Source organism: Mytilus edulis, chromosome 7 (assembly GCF_963676685.1).
Source record: "Mytilus edulis chromosome 7, xbMytEdul2.2, whole genome shotgun sequence".
In the NCBI taxonomy this organism is placed as follows: domain Eukaryota; kingdom Metazoa; phylum Mollusca; class Bivalvia; order Mytilida; family Mytilidae; genus Mytilus; species Mytilus edulis.
Genome location: NC_092350.1, coordinates 30,130,748 through 30,154,820, shown reverse-complemented (window position 1 = coordinate 30,154,820; position 24,073 = coordinate 30,130,748). Strand labels below are relative to the sequence as shown.

General features: G+C 32.2%; 1 protein-coding gene across 2 annotated transcripts; it reads left to right on the top strand.

Annotated features, from left to right (window-relative positions):
* The first annotated feature begins 6,705 nt into the window (after positions 1-6,705).
* Positions 6,706-23,467, top strand: LOC139481208 (integrator complex subunit 12-like). 2 transcript variants are annotated; one of them, XM_071264372.1, is made up of 9 exons: positions 6,706-6,870; positions 10,374-10,497; positions 11,794-11,933; positions 15,502-15,630; positions 15,932-16,233; positions 16,509-16,575; positions 20,649-20,741; positions 21,401-21,529; positions 22,495-23,467. In XM_071264372.1, the coding sequence occupies exons 3-9, from the start codon at positions 11,805-11,807 to the stop codon at positions 23,179-23,181; spliced, it is 1,536 nt and encodes a 511-aa protein (XP_071120473.1). In that variant the 5' UTR covers positions 6,706-6,870; positions 10,374-10,497; positions 11,794-11,804; the 3' UTR covers positions 23,182-23,467. The 2 variants fall into 2 exon arrangements, with proteins under 2 accessions (XP_071120473.1, XP_071120474.1); XM_071264373.1 differs by lacking the exon at positions 10,374-10,497.
* The last annotated feature ends 606 nt before the right edge of the window (positions 23,468-24,073 follow it).

The window sequence follows — 24,073 nt, the reverse complement described above, 5'->3', positions numbered from 1 at the left end:
AAAACCCTGTTTTAATTGAATTTTACAAACCAAATACTACAAACTGAACTGTTTTATTTACACTTACATTCCAGGATTTGTTCCATTATAGAACTTTTATCCAGTGAACATTTAGAAATGATTCACAAACCTCTGTAAACTGATACCTCTCTAGATCTGTATAGTCCAATCAAAATCTTAAGTCATAAGAGGCTTTATTACGAAATGCCTGTCTGATTGTTCCTACTCCTAGGAAGACATTCAGAGGTTTTATTATGCTGGTTTAAACTTATTTAAAGACGATTTTCCCTCTTTCAACTAACAAAAACTGTTTTTTTAGGGTCTTTGTCAAATTAACTATTATCTATAACACCTTATTTGTTGGCTTCCTTATTAGATTTATTTTTATGTTTGTTTGAATTTTTTTGTAGTTGTGTATGTTTACACAGTTTTGGCTGATGGATCTCTATTAATGTCTCATTTACCTATTATGAAATTGAGAATGTGAATGGGGAATGTGTCAAAGGGACAACAACCCGACCAAAGAGCAAACAACAGCCGAAGGCCACCAATGGGTCTTCAATGCAGCGAGAAAATTCTGCACCCAGAGGTGTGCTTCAGCTGTCCCCTAAACAAAAATGTTTACTAGTTCAGTGATAATTGACAACATACTAAACTCCAAAATATACACACAAGAAACTAAAATTAAAAATCATCTTTATAGATATAGATGCCTTATGTTATAAAGTTACCATCTGTCATATGTTCATTGTCCTTGACCTCATTTTCTTTGTTCAGTAACTACTTGTTAAAAAAAACCAATATTTTTAGTATCCTTAATTCCTCTCTTATTATAAGTACAATAGTGTAATAGGATAAATAATTCGGTATGTTCATACCATGCAGGTCCTCATGTCTGTCAGACAGTTTTAACTTGACCTTGACCCCATTTCATGGAATCAGTGAACAAGGTTAAGTTGTTGAGTCCATATCTCAGATACTATAAGCAATAGGCCTCCTATATTTGGTGTATGGAATGACTGTAAGGTGTATATGTTCATCTAGCAGGTGTCATCTGACCTTGACCTCATTTTCATGGTTCATTGGTTATAGTTGAGTTTTTATGTATTGGTCATTTGTTTTAATACTGTTTTGCAATAGGTCAACTTTATTTGGTGTAGAAAAATATTTTACAATTTGCAAGTCAGTCTGTTTTATTTGACCTTGACCAAATTTTCATGGTTCATTGCCCAATATTATATTTTTTTGGTCTGTTTTTCTAATATTTTAAACAATAGTTCAAATATATTTAGTTTATGGAATGATTGTAGGGTGTAAATGTTTCTGGCAATTATCATCTTACCATAACCTCATTTTCATGGTTCATTAATCAATGTTAAGTTTTCCTGGGTTAGTTTGTTTCTGTAATGTGCAATAGGTCAAATATTAAAAGCATATTTGGTATATGGATTGAATGTAACGTTTACATGTATTTCTAATTTGGTTTATCTGACCTTGACCTCATTTTCTTGGTTCATGTTAAATTGATGTGATAGTTGTATAAAAACTTTTAATTATACTCTTGTTTCATTATAACTGTCATACAAGTGGGAGGTTTAGCTAGCTATAAAACCAGGTTTAACCCAACTTCGTTGTGAATTTACCTTTTCTAATATGATGATCATGGACAAGCATATATATTAGTTAATAACAATAAAAGTTGCATCTTTATTTCGGTATTGGACTATTAATCTGCCAAGTAACTGCATGTATTTCTTTAGTATAGACTGACTGAAACAAAACAATGACAAAAATACACAAAATAATCTAGAAATCATGACTTTGATAAAGTACCACACATCATCGTCATATGTTTACTTAACACATAAAAAAAAAACTATGACATCTCAGACAAGACAACTAAGTGGATCTAATTATTCCTCTCCATACAGAAATCAAATAGACTTGACAACACTGAATCTGATAAAAAAAAATACCAACATGATACATTAGATATTCCCCAGGGCATACAGTACACTAATACTTTATTTCATATACATAGAATATTATTAAAAAGAATACTTAAGAAATAATTCATGGAAGCCATAGATTTGTTGGAAATTTACACATGGCCTGGGCCGTGATATTCGAATTTTATCCTGAGCGTTAGCGAGGGATAAAATTAACGAATATCACGGCCCAGGCCATGTGTAAATTTACAACAAATCTATGGCTTCCATGAATTATTTCGATTCTAATAGGACAAATACGATCATTAAAAAACTGAAGCGATGATGGGTATACCTTGTGTGTGGCTGTTCTATTTTACCCACTGTTCGATAAATGTAAAACAAATCTAATAAACCTGCATGAATGATTTCTTAACTAACCGCTAGAAAAAAAATGTGATTACTTTTTTTACTTCTCAGTAAACCAAACATTTGCATTTTAAATCTACATTTTTTATCGTAAGCTACCGTCAAATTCACTGTTGACATGTTGTAACCAAGGAGCCGCCATGTTGACTTGCTGAAATCAGTAAATTTGCGATTAATGCAATAGAACAGAAAACAAGCAACACCTACCTCAATACTTTATTTTAATGCAATTGTATCCGAGTTTAGAAGGTAAACGCAATAGAAAAACCTTCAGCTTTGACGTTTTCATTCGTATGACGTCATGTTTTGAAATGACGTTAATGCGCAAAAATCATTACTGGAATTTCGCGGAATTTTAATTTATTTTGTTTTTGTCCATTTTTCCGTTCTCTAATGTGTAAATTCTTTTTGTTATGCATCAGAATCAGAATAAATGTTCTGTAGGGTTTTATTCAAGTGTAATTGTTAATACGGCGAAATCAACAACCGTTTACACATAGGTTACGATACATGTGGATTTACGTGGGAGGCATATTTAAACAGCCATTTGTGTACATCTTGGAGTCTGCGCTAAGTATAGATATATCGAGAATTTTATCACGGTGTTGTTTACAAAGCGAAAGAAGCACGTCATATTAGAATAGTATCTAAAACACAGCCAAACAAGATTTTGATACGACCGCAAAAATTAAAAAAAATTTGGTCGTATATTGGTATCACGTTGGCGTCGTAGTCAGCAACGGCGTCCGAAGACTTTTGGTTTTCGCACTATAACTTTAGTATAAGTAAATAGAAATCTATGAAATTTAAACACAAGGTTTATGACCATAAAAGGAAGGTTGGGATTGATTTTGGGAGTTGAGGTCCCAACAGTTAAGGAATTAGGGGCCAAAAAGGGGCCCAAATAAGCATTTTTCTTGGTTTTCGCACTATAACTTTAGTACAAGTAAATAGAAATCAATGAAATTTAAACACAAGGTTTATGAACACAAAAGGAAGGTTGGGATTAATTATGGGAGTTGAGGTCCCAACTGTTTAGGAATAAGGGGCCCAAAGGGTCCAAAATTAAACTTTGTTTGAATTCATCAAAAATTGAATAATTGGGGTTCTTTGATATGCCGAATCTAACTGTGTATGTAGATTCTTAATTTTTTGGTCCCATTTTCAAATTGGTCTACATTAAGGTTCAAAGGGTCCAAAATTAAACTAAGTTTTATTTTAACAAAAAATGAATTCTTGGGGTTCTTTGATATGCTGAATCTAAACATGTACTTAGATTTTTGATTATTTTCTCAGTTTTCAAGTTGGTCCAAATTTGGGTCCAAAATTAAACTAAGTTTTATTTTAACAAAAAATGAATTCTTGGGGTTCTTTGATATGCTGAATCTAAACATGTACTTAGATTTTTGATTATTTTCTCAGTTTTCAAGTTGGTCCAAATTTGGGTCCAAAATTAAACTAAGTTTTATTTTAACAAAAAATGAATTCTTGGGGTTCTTTGATATGCTGAATCTAAACATGTACTTAGATTTTTGATTATTGGCCCAGTTTTCAAGTTGGTCCAAATTGGGGTCCAAAATTAAACTTTGTTTGATTTCAACAAAATTGAATTCTTGGTGTTTTTTGATATGCTGAATCTAAACATGTACTTAGATTTTTGATTATAGGCCCAGTTTTCAAGTTGGTCCAAATTGCGGTAAACTTTGTTTGATTTCAACAAAAATTGTATATATGGGGTTCTCTGATATATGCTTAATCTAACCATGTATTTAGATTTTTGATGTTTGGGCCCGGTTATCTGATTGGTCCACATTGAGGTCTAAAGGGTCCAAATTTGAACTTTATTTGATTTCAATCAAAAATTGAATTCTTCGGGTTCTTTGATATGCTGAATCTAACCATGTATTTAGATTTTGGATATTGGACCATAATAGGTAATGTCCAATTTAAAATTTAAAGTTTTAAAGTTTAAGTTCTTAGACCACATTCATCATGTGTCAGAAACCTGTGTTGTGTCAACTATTTAATCACAATCCAAATTCAGAGCTGTATCAAGCTTGAATGTTGTGTCCATACTTGCCCCAATGTTCAGGGTTCGAACTTTGCGGTCGTATAAAGCTGCGCCCTGCGGAGCATGTGGTTTTGTATAGTAAGCATCATCATTTAATACCAGCCTATTATTTTAAACTAAGACATTAAAAAGCTTCATAAAGACATCCAACCAACTTCAATTGTAGACGAGACTGTCTCATGACGTTATTCAATATTTACATCCTCAGTTTCTCGGCTTAGAATAAAAAAACGTATGCAGATTTACTACAACTTGCATGGCCGCATTTAAGAACAATTTAAGTCCAAACTGACAAATGATTAGGAATAATACAGTATTCAGGCCTCAAATATAACACACCTTTACACAGTGGCGGATCCAGGGGAGGGTTCCGGGGGTTGGACCCCCCTTTTTTTGACGATCAATGCATTTGAATGGGGATATATAGTTGGACCCCCCCCCCCTTTTTGTCCTTGGTTGGGACCCCCTGTTTACAACATATTGACGCAACAGTTAACTAGTGTATATCATTCATCTGGCAAAACATACAAAAATAGCTACAAGCCTATAAATTGCTTATCAAACGATAGTCGGACAAGCAATGTGGTATACTGTTGCACTCTTTGGGACCCATGCACATCAGAAAATACAATAAACATTCATATTGAAACAAGTGCGAAGAACAGCTACATGTTATCCCGGACACAAATCATTGAATGATTCTTGGATGCTTGACTTCCAGTGGCAAATATTTCAATACAGATCGATATTAGTTCACAATTGCTATGCTTTACAAACTCTAAATGTCTACCTCATAAATCCTTCAAAAAGGGAGATTAAAAACAAAGCTTCAAATTCTCATATAAACAATATACAATTGCTATACCAACAATCCTTTCCAAATGCTAATCCATTCTTGCATATAAGCCCTTCAAAGTGAAAATTTCATATCATAATTTGAGAATAAAACCAATTTCTGAATAAATATTGTCAAAAAATGCACAATGGCGGGATGACGCTTGAAAAATGTGCGTCGATGTATCCTCCTAAAATTGTAATACTTATATGCTTATAAAAGTCGTCATATCTATATGTCCAAAGGTCAGTTGAAATTTAAAGTCGAAATTTCGAGTACGTTTATAATCGAAATTTTGACGTCGAAATTTTTAAATATATAAAAGGCAAAATTTCAAGTTAAAGTCAAAACTTTGTGAAAGGAGTAGGTCCATTAAGACCCCCTTTTGGCCCCAAACCATAGCAGTTTTACATAATTTTTAAAATGTAAACTTTTGGCTATTTATTGGAAAGTAGAATGCTTATATTACATAAATATGGGCTGTTTTTTGACAATACAAATGATGCACATATATCGGATATTAACATCATTAAGTCATCGGATAAATAACTGAAATCTTATCAATTTTATAATTTGAGTTAGATTTTAGACGGTTTCCGTCTTCAAATGAAAGTGGCCGCATTTGTGTTCCTTTTTAATGACTTTTATTATGTTAGTTTCATTTGATGATATTACATAACATATACAAAGTTTGAGAGTGAACGTGATTTGTGACAAAACCATCTGAAAAGTGACTGACCAAATCAGTTCAAATCTTTCACATAAACTAATTGAATCGACTGAAGTAGATACTTAAGTGTTAAAAAAAGTGTCCAAATTCTTTCCGGGCATCAGATGAACCTGAAATGTGAGGCCATAATCGGCCCTTACCGGCGGATCTGACTCCTTTGACTGAAAGTTGAAATTTCGAGTATGTCGAAATGTCAAAATTTCAACTTTGTTAAAAAGTTCACCACGGATTCTTTTTGAAAAAGTTGACCCATCTCGTAGTGAGTTTAACATACGCTATCGTTGTTGAATATTTGTGTCACTTGGTTTGTTTCCTTTTCTTTTTTTGGCATTTCGTAACCGTGACCGGTCAGTAAACCAGCTGCTTAATTCTAAATGTTCTGTGAAGTGATTTGTTCATTTTCGTTTTATGTTCAAGAAGCTCTATGGCCCTATAAATGGATTTTTCTAGAATCAAAATCAAATCACGTAATTTATAAATTGTTTTCTATTTCGGTTGGATATAAAAGTGAAATATTTGTCACTGGACGTCACACTATTAACCAATGTATTTTTATCTTTCATAATATTGTGCAAATTCTATAGACATGGTACTTTGAATAAAACTTTATGATTGGTTTACAATATGTTTGATTTTGTTTGAAAAGATATTTTCATAAAATGATTAACACCACTCCGCTTGCTGTTCATCTCAATCTGAACGTAACCGTTTCGGGGTTTAGAAAAGTAACTTCCGGTTTGTGGAAATTGTAAAAAAAGTAATTTATCTGTTCATCAAATGTTACTGTTTTGCAGTAAATGTTAGTTTAACTGACGTATTTATTACTGACAGTCACTTCTGTGGGTAGATTAATAGCAGCATTAACATTATCTAATCGGTAAGTCTAGGATAGCATTATACAACAACAATGTTCAGGCTAACTGCTGAGGCTAACTGTTACTCACAGGCACTTGTTTCTGTCAATATGATTATCAATATGGGGTTTTCTATATATGTAAATCCCATATTGACAGAAACAAATGCCTGTGCTGTTACTCACATCTCAGTTATAAAATAACATGCAATAAATAGAAATTTTCTGAAGAAAACCATAAAATTGATTTTTATGCATTTCAGGAAAAAAAGAAAAAAAAGACATTATGGTATTCATGGAATTTACTCATAGAATGACTTGTTGTTACGCATACATGCATATACAGGGTTCTCGTAAAGACGCGTATACACATTCTGGATGCATGGCAATCAGTGGCGGATCCAGAAATTTTCATAAGTGGGGGCCCACTGACTGACCTAAGAGGGGGCCCGCTCCAGTCACGCTTCAGTGATTCCCTATATAAGCAACCAAATTTTTTCCCAAAAAGGGGGGGCCCGGGCCCCTTCCCCCTAAATCCGCCTCTGGCAATCGAGCAGGATGCATAATTTTTGAAACCCATGAATTCCTGGGACGCGTCCTGATTGTATCCCCTGAGTCCCAAGATGAGTGCTAGGAGAATAGTTAAACTTGATATATATAATTTCATCTACACCAATTTAATTAACATCTATAGGCGAATCCAGGGGACCCTTTTGGCAAATTTGGTTGCTTATATAGCAGCGTATTCATTAAGAACCGATTGCCGATTGAAATGGTCGTTTATAATCAAATTCCCATCGGTTGTTTTTCTGATGTCAAAAAAATATAAATCGTACTTTTAGTTTTAGATCGTCGGTCACTATCTAGGACAATCAAGAGAAATATATAACGGCATTTCTGATTGGTTAATAAAATTGAATTTCCGGTAAAATAGATCCTGGTTGTTGATTTCGCTGCAAAGTACTATAAGATTTTGTACTGAAACCAGGAAAAGGATGCATTCATAGTAATAACGAGATTTTGTAACCAGTCAATAGCATAGTCAGAGAAATGAAAATAATTTCAGATTTTTTTCAATCAACAACAAAGTGAAAAAAAGTTTTGTTCTATGACATTTGCATTCAAATAATTGAGACACCCTCCTTGGTCATGTTCATGAAAGTGCATGATCGTGGTCCTACCATGAAATGAAAAAAAGAGCAATGTCTTGTCTCGTAAAAGCAGACATCACATTATTATTTTCATTAAGTGATATTCACTTTCTTGTTTTCAAGTGATAGAGCCTCTTAACAGCAGACTCTTTATTTTTACCATAAATCATAAATCATATGTTTACCTGTCCCATGGCCTTTCTTTTGAAATGAAAGAAAAAAATGTAGAGATAGCTCGTTTGCATGTCATTGTGTAGCTTCAAATAGAGTCATAAATACTAGGACTAGGAGCATGCCACCACCTGACACAATCATGCCCTGACTAACCTGATCCAAGTAATAATAATAAAAAGTGAGGATGAGGATGAGGATGATGTCTCCCTATGATTATAAAGAAGTGTGAGTCTTGCATTATGCATTCAAGGATGTACTTTGACCAGGTTCTGGAATTTCTGTCAGATGTTTAATCTCTGGGTTTTCCCCTATGATACAGGGTAAAATATTTTGACCTATGACCATGATAATCCCATTTTTCCTTTCTTTAATAAAAGACTTCAATTATTAACTCACAAAAACTCATTTTAATACCAAAATGTAAGCAGATCTTAGATTTCTTTCTTTCCTTTTGTTTGCTTCTTAACTAATGCTCTTCTGAATTATGGTATCAATTTTATTTGATTATTGTAATTTCACCAAAGTGCATCCTTTTTGCCTTTAAACAACAGTCCATTGAATTCATCATTTGATTTATTGTGATAAGTATTTGAAATTATTAATACTGAAAAATGTTTTCTATGGGTTAGAACTATTTGAATAATTGCATGTCTACAGTTAAATTAAAAATATTTTCAACTAATAAAATCAAATTTAAATCTTTTCCTGAATGATCACCATGTCTTACAGAGTCATGCCTTCATTATTTTCCTCAAAAACCTGCAAACAACTTCAATAACTTGTTAGCTGAAAGTCTTGATGATATGTGATCAACTTTATAGAAAATATGACCATCTTGCTGCTCATTTACCTTATCATCATTAAAAAAATGGTGTTTGCGAAGAACAAAATTAGAGTTCAGGAGCCCCCCAGGGTGCAGGATTTTGCACCATTTTAAAAAAAAATTCAGACCCCTCGCCGTGAAGGGCAACGAGCAAGCTCGTCGCGCCGAACGGCTACGCCGTCCGCCGGTGTTGCCTGCTACTTTTATTATTTAACCTCCTACTTTAAATCTTATTGACAACCCTGTATAGGGAATCACTAAAGCGTGACTGGAGTGGGCCCACCTTACAAAAAGTTCTGGATCTGCCACTGATTAGAAAAGGGTGTAAAGGAGATGGGGTTAATTTGTAAAGTTATTCTATATTTTTTTGGGGTTATTTAAGTCTAGTATAAGTATCTTAATCATTACTGGACCAAATGTCCAGTTTATAACTAAAAAATCACCAATAAGAACAAAGAAAACTTCTTTTACTGAGTTTATTATTAAATAGTCAATTAACATTCCTCCTCCCCCACCCCAAAGAAAAAAAAAGAAAAACATAACCTACCTTTAGACCCAGTCTTTTATATGGCAGTCTGGCTTTGGCAAACCAACATTTTTTTAAAAATGTGGCCATACACCAAGAATTGATATATATATATATTATGAAAACTACAAATCCGACAAGCATCGTTTTAGTTTTATTTCGTCATATTTCATTTTATTTAGACACAAAAAATTACATACTTCCTGGACTCATCAAAATCTTTTGGGACTCACCATTTTTAAAATTGATGTGTCCCAGGACTCACCTTGAAAAATTCCTAGTGAGAACCCTGATATATATATTTTGCTTATATGTTGTTTGAATATATTACTGTCTGCAGGGACCCACTCAGTGGCGGATCTAGAAATTTTCATAAGTGGGGGCCCACTGACTGCTCTAAGAGGGGGCCCGCTTCAGTCACGCTTCAGTCATTACCTATATAAGCAACCAAATTTTTTCCAAAAAAGGGGCCCCCTGCCCCCCCCCCCCCCCCCCCCCCCCCCACCTTCATCCGCCTCTGTCACTGACTGCCTAAGAGGGGGCCCGCTCAGGTCATGCTTCAGTAATTCCCTATATAATAAATCAACCAAATTTTTACCAGAAAACGAGGAGGCCTGGGCCCCCTCTAAATCCGCCTCTGGTCTGTACATGGATCATGCCTCTATTGTAGTCTTTCCAATAAATATCTAATTGAATGGTCTATAAGTTCATAAAAAGGGAAAACAGTGGCAGTGTTTACACCACAAAATTTTCTATGAGTACAGACAAACTAAGTAATGCATCAAGGAAAGTGTTAAGGCATAGCAGGACCTAGATACATTTATATAAAAGTTATATGTTGTCTATGTTTCAGAAAAATAAAGACTACTACCTTGATTTTGATGAGCATTTTTTCCGGTCTGAAGAAGGTAGCAAGCTAAGATATTAGATAAACAAACGCATACGTTTCATTTGATATGGTCCACTCAGTTACACAGGTAAAATCATCTATTGTTTGCAGACATCTGTTGTCCATCTATTGTCCATTTAAATCGGTACTACTCACAACATTATTTATATGAGGGGAGCTTCTCAAACCTCAGTGGCGGATCCAGGGGGGGGGGGGGGGGGGGGGGTTCCGGGGGTGCGCACCCCCCCTTTATTTTTGCCGATCAATGCATTTGTATCGGGACATATGTTTTGCACCCCCCCCCCTTTGCCCTGGGTGCCCTGGGTTAGCACCCCCCCTTTCGAAAATTCCTGCATCCGCCCCTGAACCTCTTTCCCAACTTAGATTTTTTTGGCGCCATCTGTGGGAATGAAAAAAAAAATGAATAGTAATATCCAGAAAAGTTATAAATTTTCTGAAACTCAAAATCTATACTTCATGTACATGTACTACATGTACTAAATCTAAAGACCTTTTTTTTTGTTCATCTAATAAACTTATACCGAAGAAACTTATAAGCTACAATTCAAACTTATATTAGGGTATATATACTTGATAGGGTATACTGAAATTTTACCCTTTTACATTGATTACTGTTTCAAATAATAAGCAAGTAGACAAATTAATAAGTTGCAGAACTATCGAATGCAATTTCCTTTTAGTCATGTCATTATCATGATTATAAGAATATATGTCTTATGTTACTTATTACCTTATCTGTACATTCCACATCTGTCAGACGCACTACCAAACGGTGTATTTAGGATTTGCTATATACACGGGTCATAATCAGAGGGTTGACACTACTAAATACAATCATATGCATTGTCACATTGTTTCCTATTGTAGTATTTTAATTAACATCACTTTGTAAAATGACTATAAGAATATTAAAAATCTAGACTTAAAATAAGGTGTAGGTACTGTTTCCAGTTTGTTAGCCGACATGACGTAAAAACAGCAAATCGAATAATTCAACTTTATTTATAACGTATATAGGACAATGCTGTTGATTAAAAAATACTCCATTCCAGTACCTTTTGTTTTCCAAATAATTAATATCACCAATAATCAATGATAATTGATAAGTTCCAGGTCGACGGGTTCAACCAGAAAGATTTTGAAAGCAGAGAAAACTGTGTATCTTTTAATCAGCATGACAATACCAATACTAAAAATCTAGGCTAAAATAAGGCTTACATATAATTAGATACTTTAATTCTGTCACTATCTAGACAATTCTTCTAAAAATGAAACACAATAAAAACACCATTGTACATTAACCAACATGACGACAACAAACCAATTGCAATAAAGTATAAACTTACTAGAATATTCATTTCAGAAATAAAAGAAATGGCTGTTGTTGAGTTAGACCCTTTGTTTATAAAAGCTCACAGATTACTTCATTCTAAAGCAAAAGATTCCGGAGCCCAACTGAAGAAGCTATTGGATGATGTCATTGCAGAAAAGAAACGACATAGGGTATTTTAAAATCTCAATTGTAATATTCAAATATATCACACAAAGTTATAAAATTAACACACTTTGATTTATTAAAAAATGTATTGTACTGCAAGAGGTATTACTGGGATAGATGAATCTTGTGTCACATTCAAAATTTATAGATTATAAAATAGCAATGGCCTTATTAATTGATTTCTTATACATATATTTGTCAAGATACATGTACCATTCCTATCTATATCAGAGTTCTGGAAAAGTGGTGGTCTTAGGGATTTGACCAACGAAATTTTCAAAAGACCGGCATAAAGTAGTAGGTTCAGTAAGACCCCTTTTTGGCCCCAAAATATATATGTTTTACAAAATTGTTATAATGTAAACTTTTAGCTATTAATTGGAAAGAAGAATACTTCTACTACATAAATATGGGCTGTTTTTGATATAATATCGGGTACTAGCATCATTAAGTCATGCTAAATTACTGAAATCTTCACAATTTTAGCATTTGAGTTAAATTTAGACGGTTTTCGTCTTAAATGGAAGTGGCTGCATTCGTGTTCATTCTTAATATTTAAATGTAAGTTGTATTTGCTGATAATACATAACATATATAAAGGTTGAGGGTGAACACAGATGCGTCCACTTTCATTTTTGACAAAAACTAGCTGAAAAGTGACATTTTATGACAAAATTGATAGATTTTACATATTTAAACTTGAATATGAGCGTCTTAAATGACTAAATCACTTTAAATCTTTCACTCAAATTAATTGAATCCATTGAAGTAGACACTTAAGTGTTTATAAAGTGTACAAAATTTTTCCTCAGATGAACCTGAAATTTGAGGCCAAAATGGGCCCTTACCGGACCTACTCTTTTAGTATTTTGCAAAAGAAATAATAGTGAGAACCACCATGTGAAGACGTCTGACTAAAAGGGCCCAGATGCGGTAAAACATAATTTTTGCTATGACAATGCAAAGTTAACGTTGACAAGCACCTGCAAAAATATTTGTTTGCTGCTTAAAACAATATTCTTTCACTTATTATATCACATGTACAGCTTACCATGTGTGCGTAATTCGTAATTGTCTTTATTTATCAACATGATCAAAGTCTTCAACATTCATTTTAACACGATTCTGTATTTAAGCCTGTTCATATTATAAGTTACTTCCCTTGGGAAGCACTAATGACAGGACGGTTGACAGGATCAGATATAAATAGTCATAACTTTTTTGTTGTTCCATAGATTTATATACTGACCGGCTTTAGAAACGCAACACTAGATTATTCTTTTCAATTTTCATTTTTAATTATGCATTTTTTTGTAAACAAACTTATGAATAGAAAGTTCTGTCATTACTTAATTGTTTGAAAAAAAAATGCAGTTCGAAAGTTGAATTGATTACGTCATTTTCGATGTTCAAATATTGTGGTATACACTGAAACCCTGGTTTTCCCCTTACCAATGAACGTGTCACCGTCAAAAGCAATGACTGCCTGTAACAAACGCCAAAATGATTGTCAGAAAGGTCAACCATTTCTGTTCTGCACGTTTTGGTTTCTGTTTTGCACCTTCTGATTTTGCCGTTGTTCCACCCATTACAATGTGTTTTGTCAATTATGCGGTTTAAACTTTAAGGCTCTAAATGTTTTTCTGCAGTCGATTCTTTGCCAGTTCAGTTAATGGGAAACATTTATGGCATTAATCTGTGCAAAATTTCATTCATCAATTTGGTTAGCAGTTGACGTTGCGGCCGTAGATCTGTCTCACAAATAAAGTTGTCTAATCAAATTCTATTGACGTTGCATTGTCACTACATGTTGATCTAGTCTTTGATGGTCTTCAACAAATCCAGTCTACCGGTATCATTGTCGGAAGGACAGTAAGACGAGTTTCTGACGTCAATTTTTTGTGTTGCAGCACGTTCACGTTTTCCTGTTTGCAGAATTCTAATGAGTTGATTCAGCTTTTCATTCCTGAGTTTTGGCAATATGGAGATGCAACATTTTTTAAATGATTAAAGTGTGTCCAAGGATTGAACGAACTGTTTCAAAAAGAAAAAAACCGGAAAAAATCTTTTATTGGCTCGAAATTTCTCTTTTTGAAATTTCGTGCGATCTAAAAAATCTGGTATGTTCAATAACCACAGGTAAGTCAGATGTTTACTTTTCGAAAGGGAAAGACATATGATGAGCATGAATAGTAGTTGTATGAGGATCAAACATTATTTGGTGAAAAAAAATCTACAAAATGAGTGTTGCGTTTTTAAAGCCAGTCAGTATAGATATTTTTCAACCTTAGAGATTTTAAACTATATTTTTAAAATCAAACAAAATAAGTGAAAAAAATTATTTTTGAGCAAATGAAGTTGACCGGACGGATTTCACACTCACCGATATATATCCAATAAGTCAACAACAAGTGTTAATATTTCTTTTGTTTTACAATATTTGTCCATGAAATTGGGGAATCTGTGAGATTTGTTTTACATTTCAAGCATTTAACACTCCTTTGTGTTCACCAGAAACTGATCCATTTGATATGTTTTCCTTGTAAACATCTATGGCAGTTTTGTCATCTGACTTTATGTCATGTTCTATTTTTCTTATTAATATAGAAGGAGCAGTGCGCCTATACTCAGGGGGTGTGACTTTTTACTATTCCCCGCATGGCCAAAGGGTATGTACACTGTTTTATCTCCCTCATAATGCACAAGTATTAAGCTTTTGTTACTTTTGAAACTTTTTCTACCATTTGTATTGTCTTTTGTTCCTGGTAATCATGGTAATTGGATTTTGTAAATTTGTTTTTTAACAACTATAGGTCACCGTACGGCTAAGTCAACATTTTGGGCTCAAAGTTTTTACAATAAAGTTTATATTTCGTATAATATATTTATTAATCTCACAGATTCATTAAATTAATGGCCAGCTGTTCTAAAATAAAAGAGCTATTAACACTTGTGTCGATCAGTTCAATATATTCAAAGATATATTGGCGAATGTTAATTCCGTCTGGTCAACTTTTTTTTGCAGAAAAACATTTTTTTTTACTTTAAAGTTTAAATTTTTGTATAATATATTTATTAATCTCCAAGATTCCTTAATTTCAAGGACAGATATGATAAAAATAAAAGAGATATCAACACTTGTGTCGATCAGTATGTAGATTGTCAATTCAACTATATTTAAAGCATATATCGGCGAATGTGAATTCCCTCCGTTAAGAAAAACATTTTTTTTTTTACTATAAAGTTTATATTTTCATATCATATATTGATTGATCTTGTAGATTTCTTAGTTTCATGAAAAAATATGGCAAAACAAAAAAAATATTAACACTTTAAATTAAAGCTTCTTGGACAAACAGATTACATGTACATATGTATTATGTGATTTATTATTAAAGGCTTTATTTTCATAACATCTCAATCAAGTTAAGTGTTAACATATTTCACACAAAACACCATATGTTGTCTTTTGAAAATAAAAATGAATTTATGCCTTTATACATGTATTTTTTGAAAACCGTTTTGACTTTATCTAAAGTGTCTTCAGAGGTATTGTTTTATTCTGTTTTTAAGTCATCAACTGGGGAGAGCAAGTCTAGCAGTAAATCTTCCCATAAACCAGATCTAGATAGACAGAAATCTCACAAATCTGATCATGATAGAGAGAAAAAGAGAGAGGCTGAAAAAAGAACATTAGAGAAGGTATGTTATACTGAATTCTTAAACATTTTGTGAAGTAATGAAGATATTTTCTGTAATTGTTTTATATTTTGTACTCACAACTCTTATCCAAAACATGTTGTGTTATTTTTATAATTGCACTGTTTTCATGCATACAATGATATTTGGTGCTGTTTCAAAGTTTGGAGCACTACAGGATACTGCAACATTTTCCTTGAATCATTACTAAATGTAAGCTTAGTCGAACTATATTTTTATTATGTATGGAGCTATATATTTGTTATGTATGGAAGAAAATTGCTAAAAGATATATCATTGTCAGGTGAAAAAAGAACCCAGAGATCCTGATGACGACGTAATAATAATACCAGAAAAGAAAGCTCGTCATTCTTCCCCACAGCCTCCTAGCAAACCTAAGAAAGATCATCTCCAGCCAGAAGGTTTGCCGTCTTTGTCAAGACCAAAGAAGGAGTCACCACAACCTGGACGTAGCCCATCACATGATGTAAGAATAAAAGAAGAAGTAAAAGAGGAAAAACAAAAGCATGAGAAGAAGAGTAAGGAGGAAGATATGGATGCTGATGAATTTGCTTTTGGTTTGGGAATTTCATGTGTTGTCTGCAAGTAAGTTTAATATTTTTTTATATTTAATTCAAATGATCAAATTGACATCTTTAGATGATTGCTCATCGATAATTAAAAAAAATCCTTACTTTAATTTCTTCAATATTTATGGTGTACTCATTTTCATGGATATGATAGTGATACTGAGAAATACATCAGTATTTGAAATATTAGGATATTTCTACTCAATTTGCATAACTTTAAAAAAGGCAAAATAATGGTAACTTTCCACTGAATCCGACACTAATTCTTACATAATAATCTGTAATTTACAGGTCATTTGATGTGACATCCAGAAATCAGTTGGTAGAATGTCAGGAATGCCATAGTTTATATCATCAGGTATGTTAGCAATTGTCACAAATATACTAAACTTTTATGCCAGAGTTTCTGAAGTATGAAAATATCTTCAGAAGACATTAGCCAAATAAATTGTAATTTAATATCTAAACCACTAAAATTTTTAAACCGTTGTTTTATTTCATTTAAAAAGTTGAAACGAATATTTGAAAGTTTGTGGCACTGAAGAAGAAAATGAATTTCATCCTCAACCTCAGTACCACACAATTAACAGATACATTCTGACACTGTCAGGTTTTTGTACCGTCCCCTCTCAATAGATCTCTAAATCGTGAGCACTGATACGGAATTTCGTTAAATAATTTTTATATCTAAAATTTTACTGCAAAAGGTAATTTTCTAAGCAAAATCTGCTTTTAAAAAGTTCTAAGCTTGTTTCCATATAGTTTATTGCCTCTGAAATCATTAAGCTCAGTTTGCCATATTAAATCATATTTTGATTGCATCTTTTTGCATGAATAGTTTTTTAACTGTCTTTAAACTAAGTGCATAATTTTCATTCATTCTAAAGTATTTGAATAAAGTTTGAATACTTGTATACCAGCTCTTTTTCTGCTCATCATGTAGAGACTTTGAGAGGTTGAAAGCCTCTTTTTAATAATAAATCATCAGATTTTTTTAAACGTATATAGTATTTAAACATATTTAATAAAACATTATAAGTGCATTAAACATGTATTGTAAAAAGGGGATCATAAATTAAAAGGCATCAGAATAAAATTCTTCTCAACCCATGTTCCTCAAAACTTGCACAATCCTAACATTTGGTTTAAGAGTGTACTACTTGTTCTTTATTGGAGTTATTTCCCCTGGTATCTAAATTTTGAAAACCTAAGATTATTATTTAGAACAAAGAACATTGCTTTGATATAATGCAATAAATAATCGTATAAAAGACAAATATATGAGAATAATCTCCCTTTATTTTCCTTGTGATAGAGATTTAAGATAGTAAAAGAAATAAACAAAAGGAGACACTTGAAGAATTATTAAACTTGTAAAATGCTTAGAAATTACATTATTTTTTCCTAAACGAATCCTAAATCTGTTAGGGTTTTTGAAATGTGTGAAGAAGAAAGTATAAATAAATACTTAAGCAATTGTTTCATTTTGTTTTGTTTGGGTGCAAGGTTATAATAAAGTAGCTCTTGTTTGAAGACATTTGTGTTATATATTTTGTAACACAATAATATTTGACTGCCATATTGAGTTATTTAACTCATTGGCATTGCTGGGTATATGTGAAGTTAGTTAAATGCAATCTCATGTATAAGGAAAATTCCTGTTGTAAGGGGAGTAATTTCTATGCAACTTTCAGTGTTATTATTGGAATTTTGTTTGGATTTGTTTTGCATTTGTTACAGAAACTATAGAGACAGACAATTTTCAGCTAAATACAGTCCTATTATTATCATTATTACTGAACTAGTACAGATTTTTGTTTAGGGGCCAGCTGAAGCTTCAGATGCAAGATTTTCTTACTATATTGAATACCCATTGGTGACCTTCATCTGTTTTCTGCTCTTCGATCGGGTCATGGACTTGATAGGATAAAGTTCTAGTTTAGATTGGGTTAGACTCTTGGTTTAATGAAATAGAAGTCAAATCAACATGAAACTTGATACACATTCAATTTTTATACGACCGCAAAAATTTTAATTTTTTGGTCGTATATTGCTATCACGTTGGCTTCTGCGTCTGCGTCGTCGTCGTCGTCCGAATACTTTTAGTTTTCGCACTCTAACTTTAGTTAAAGTGAATAGAAATCTATGAAATTTTGACACAAGGTTTATGACCACAAAAGGAAGGTTGGGATTGATTTTGGGAGTTTTGGTTCCAACAGTTTAGGAATTAAGGGCCAAAAAAGGGCCCAAATAAGCATTATTCTTGGTTTTCGCACAATAACTTTAGTATAAGTAAATAGAAATCAATGAAATTTTAACACAAGGTTTATGAGCACAAAAGGAAGGCTGGGATTGATTTTTGGAGTTGAGGTCACAACAATTTATGAATTAGGGGCCAAAAAGGGGCCCAAATAAGCATTATTTTTGGTTTTTGCACCATAACTTTAGTATAAGTAAATAGAAATCTATGAAATTTAAACACAAGGTTTATGACCATAAAAGGAAGGTTGGGTTTGATTTTGGGAGTGTTGGTCCTAACAGTTTAGGAATAAGGGGCCCAAAGGGTCCAAAATTGAACTTTGTGTGATTTCATCAAAAATTGAATAATTGGGGTTCTTTGATATGCCGAATCTAACTATGTATGTAGATTCTTAATTTTTGGTCCCGTTTTCAAATTGGTCTACATTAAGGTCCAAAGGGTCAAAAATTAAACTTAGTTTGATTTTAACAAAAATTGAATCCTTGGGTTTCTTTGATATGCTGAATTTAAAAATGTACTTAGATTTTTAATTATTGGCCTAGTTTTCAAGTTGGTCCAAATGGGGGTCCAAAATTAAACTTTGTTTGATTTCATCAAAAATTGAATAAATGGGTTCTTTGATATGCCAAATCTAACTGTGTATGTAGATTCTTAATTTTTGGTCCAGTTTTCAAATTGGTCTACATTAAGGTCCAAAGGGTCCAAAATTAAACTAAGTTTGATTTTAACAAAAATTAAATTCTTGGGCTTATTTGATATGCTTTATCTAAATATGTACTTTGATTTTTGATTATGGGCCCAGTTTTCAAGTTGGTCCAAATCAGGATTCCATATCAAGTATTGTGCAATAGCAAGAAATTTTCAATTGCACAGTATTGCACAATAGCAAGAAATATCTAATTGCACAATATTGTGCAATAGCAAGAAATTTTCAATTGGAGTTATCTTTCTTTGTATAGAATAGTAGTTGATAATATATGTTGGAAATTTGCCAGACATGACTATGATGTCATTTTCTATTTTTATTTGCCAATAACTTTATGTAAATAACTTCATTGGAAATTTGCCAATATAAAATGTTGCTGATGAAGCTTTTTTTTCCTTATCTTATCTAAAATGTTTTTAGATAATGTATGTTTGACATTTGCCAGACATGACTATGATGTCATTTTCTATTTTTATTTGCCAATAACTTAATGTAAATAACTTCATTGGAAATTTGCCAATATAAAATGTTGCTGATGAAGTTTTTTTTATTGTTTTATACAATAAACAATGTATATTCACTTTTACTACCAACCAATCTTTACCATTCAGTGATAACAAGCACTTTATTTTACATTTTAATATTTTATGATGTATTTAAAAGAGTAGTTATTGTTGCAAACTCCATTAGAAATTTGAATTGATATCAGTTTTGGAAAAAGGGAAACAGGGATGTGAAAAAAAGGAGGGGGGGTTTAAATTTTTCTCATTTTAGATTTCATAAATAAAAAGAAAATTTCTTCAAATATTTTTTTGAGAGGATTAATATTCAACAGCATAGTGAATTGCTCAAAGGCAAAAAAAAACTTTTAAGTTCATTAGACCACATTCATTCTGTGTCAGAAACCTATGCTGTGTCAACTATTTAATTTTAGATTTAAAAAGTTTGAAGAAGAAATCTTTAATTGATTTGTAAAATCTTGACATTTGTTTTGTGTAAAAAAAACCCATGTAATGTCAAAAATTTGATCACAATCCAAATTCAGAGCTGTATCACGCTTGAATGTTTTGTCCATACTTGCCCCAACTGTTCAGGGTTCGACATCTGCAGTCGTATAAAGCTGCGCCCTGCGGAGCACCTGGTTATTGAAGTTCTAATATAAAACATGCCAGTTATGGGTAAACTGACCATGGAAAAGTGAAATTTCAAGCAGGGCATTGTATCCTTGATTGTCACATTGTCATGTTTATATATCTATGAATTCATAATTATTCATGCGCTATTTATATTGTAGACTTTTTGGATACAGTTTTACCACAAGTATTAGCATTCAGCAAAATACAAATATTTTACAGGCTTGTATACCGAACTTTTTAAATGTCAAAATCAAGTTTCCAGAAAAGGTTATGACAGACAAAAATGTTAGCTATTTTTCAATGAGTTAATATTTTTTTTCCTATTTCAGGAGTGTCACAAACCTCCAGTTACAGAACAAGATGTCAATGATCCTAGATTTGTTTGGTACTGTTGTAAATGCTCTAAAAATATGAAGAAAATGGTGAGTAAAAATAAACATGGGAATAAAAGAAAATGGTGAGTAAAAATAAACATGGGAATAAAAGAAAATGGTGAGTAAAAATAAACATGGGAATAAAAGTAAATGTGTACTTCACATAAAGGATAGAGCAAATCAACAACAGAAAAACACACAATAGACATCTATTATTTTGTTTAGTTTTAACTGCACCTTTTAAAAAAATTAAAGTAAAAGAAAAGAAATAAAAGGTTTTTAGATATTTGCACAACACTTGTTTGTTCTCATGTATGCTGTCAGATGCCCCTGTCCAAATTCATAAAGGTAGATTGATATGTTCCCTACATGCATCTATGATTTATAGAATCTTTATAAATTTTTTAGAAGACATGAATGAAGATAAACTAATTTTATCATGAATACAAAATGATTATTTCTTACAAAACATATCTTATTTTAATGAATGAATGAATTAAGATAGAACAATGGTATGAATGCTCATTTCTTGGAAATTTTGTAAGTCAAAGGTCAAAGTTTGAAATATATTTCATGTATCTGTGTTGCTCAAAATAGTAAAAAAAAACTTATTTATTGTCTTATATTTTACAGAACAATTTTTTTCTAAGTTTAGTATTTTTGTATCTCAAAAGTTTATTATACAAATACAAGTTTTATTTCAAAAGGTTCAGTCAAAGACTACAAAGACCAAACAACCAAGCATATCATCAGAAAAAGATTCTACAGCATCCAGTAACAAAACTGCAAAGTCTGATCCAACTTCATTGTTTAGTTTTAGACGAGTAGATCCAAAGGTAGATTGTTTAGAATTGGAGCTTTATCATTTAAAACATCTTTTTATGGAAATCCTTTGAAATAAATGAAGGTTGTATTTACTAACACTACAAATTTGTATGCTTTTCTTGCAATCTAAAATCTCCAGTCTCACTGGAACTTGCTCATTCTCTCATTATGTTAGTAAAATAATTTGTTCTAACTTTTCAATTTTGCTAATTAGGGATATAAAAGGAAAATTCTTAAGTGCCTTCAGGCTGTTTCTATAACACTATCAAGTGACCTTATCCTTTAACCCATGACATTGATGTAAAATATGAATCATCCTCTCATGGGGTTTGATTTATTTCAGTTTGGTTGTATACATCTATAAGAAAAATTGCAAACATTCTGACAAATATACAACCTTATCCCTGCTATAGCTTTGTTACATGGAATTGTAAAAGATGTTTATTTTCTATTGATTTACTGTACAGTAGTCTATTCAGAGAAGCAATCCTTGATATATCCTTACATTTAGAATTTTTTTTAAAATACATGTGAAATAACAATCTCAAGACTTTAAAGGTTAAGAAAGGGATCATCATCTACAAGTGGCAGTTTGGTCTTTTACAAATGTGGAAGGCCATAACCCATGTTATAAAAGGGTCATTAAAACTATAAGACAAATAGATATGGAAAACTAATATTTTACATTTAAAAAAAATATCAATTGATATAAGCCAAACTCACAAATTGGTAGAAATAAAAGAGTGACAGGAAATGCTGTCACAAGAGTATTTAATGTTCAGATTTTTAAAATTGTAAATATTATGATTAACTAATCTTTAAAATGTTACATTACCAATAAACCGTGATCTTTGTAAGTTAATACTTACTCAAAAATTATTATAATAATTAATAGAATAGTTATGTACTTTTCTAATATTACTTCTTTACTTTGTTTATCACCTCTTATTTCTTACAAATAATAAATATTTTACAGGTATCAACAAGCAAAGATCAGTCCAACAATGCTGGTGCTAAACCTCTTTCTGGTCTGGCTAGTCTAGCTGCAAACCTTTCAGGAAAATCAGAGCAGTCCAAGTCGTCTAGCCAGATAGGGAAGACAGAGCAGTCCAAATCTTCCAGCCAATTAGGAAAGTCAGAACAATCCAAATCTTCAAGCCAATCAGTGAAGTCAGAGCAATCAAAATCTTCCTTGGGGAAATCAGACTCGTCAAAGTTTGGAAGTCAATTAACAAAATTAGATCAGGTCAAAACTAGCCAGTCTGCAAAATCTGATGGATCAAAGTCCTCTAGTCAGTCAAAAAACATTTTCTCTAAATTTGACCAAATGGAAAAAGTTTCTCTTCTAAGTGGAGCTAAGTTTTCTGGGAAAGCTGAATCTTCCAAGTCAACTGTTACTCCTAAGTTAGACTTCATGAAAACATTATCTTCAAAATTGTCACCCGACACTATTAAAGCAAGTATGAAACCTAGCATACCAAAGCCAGAACAAAGTAAACCAGGAACCAGTAGTTCAAGTAAATCTAGTATGATGGCAGCACCATCTAAATCTCATCAACCACAAGGTGGCGCTAGTGCTGTTGTTAATGCAGAAAAGAAACTACAAATGATGAAGAAAAAAGCAGCAGCTAAATTGCAGGAAAAAAGGACTTCATTAAAATAAAAACAAATTATTCAAATTTCATACATGTTATTTTGGTAGATGTGAAGATTTGTTATTTTCTACTGGATAAAGGTCATGTTGATATTTGAGTTTCAATAGATATTTCTTTTATGTTATTCAGAGATATGACATGTTAATCTATATAACTTCCATAAGAAGTTTGAAGATAAATTGAAACTTTATGGTTTTGCATGACCAATCAATCAGTACTATTTTAGCTCACTGGGCCTAAGGGTTAAGTTCAAATTAAAATAAAACATGTAAATAAAGTTAATAAACAAATAAATGTAGTTTTCTATTTTGAAGACTCCTCTAGCATGACATGGGGTTTTCTTTTTAATAATTAATTTAAGAACATGAATCTCATCTCTTATATTTCTTAGAATAGAAATATAGATGAACAAGAGTGCACACCCTGAAATGTTTGGCCTTCTTTATTGACCATTGATTTTATGTTTAATGTCCTAAATATAAAGATTTACTACAACTATCACATAAACTTAACATGATCTAAAAATAAGGTCCAGGTCATATAAACAAAACTGGAAATACATGTACACCATGCAATCATTCCATATAGGTACCAAATATAGATATAGGAAGATGTGGTTTGAGTGCCAATGAGACAACTCTGCATCCAAATAACAATTTATAAAAGTAAACCATTATAGGTCAATGTACGTCCTTCAACACGGAGTCTTGGCTCACACAGAACAACAAGATATAAAGGGCCCCAAATTTACTAGTGTAAAACCATTCAAATGGGAAAACCAACGGTTTAGTCTATATAAAACTAGAGGCTCTCAAGAGCCTGTATCGCTCACCTTGGTCTATGTTCATATTAAACAATGGACACAGATAAATTCATGACAAAATTGTGTTTTGGTGATCA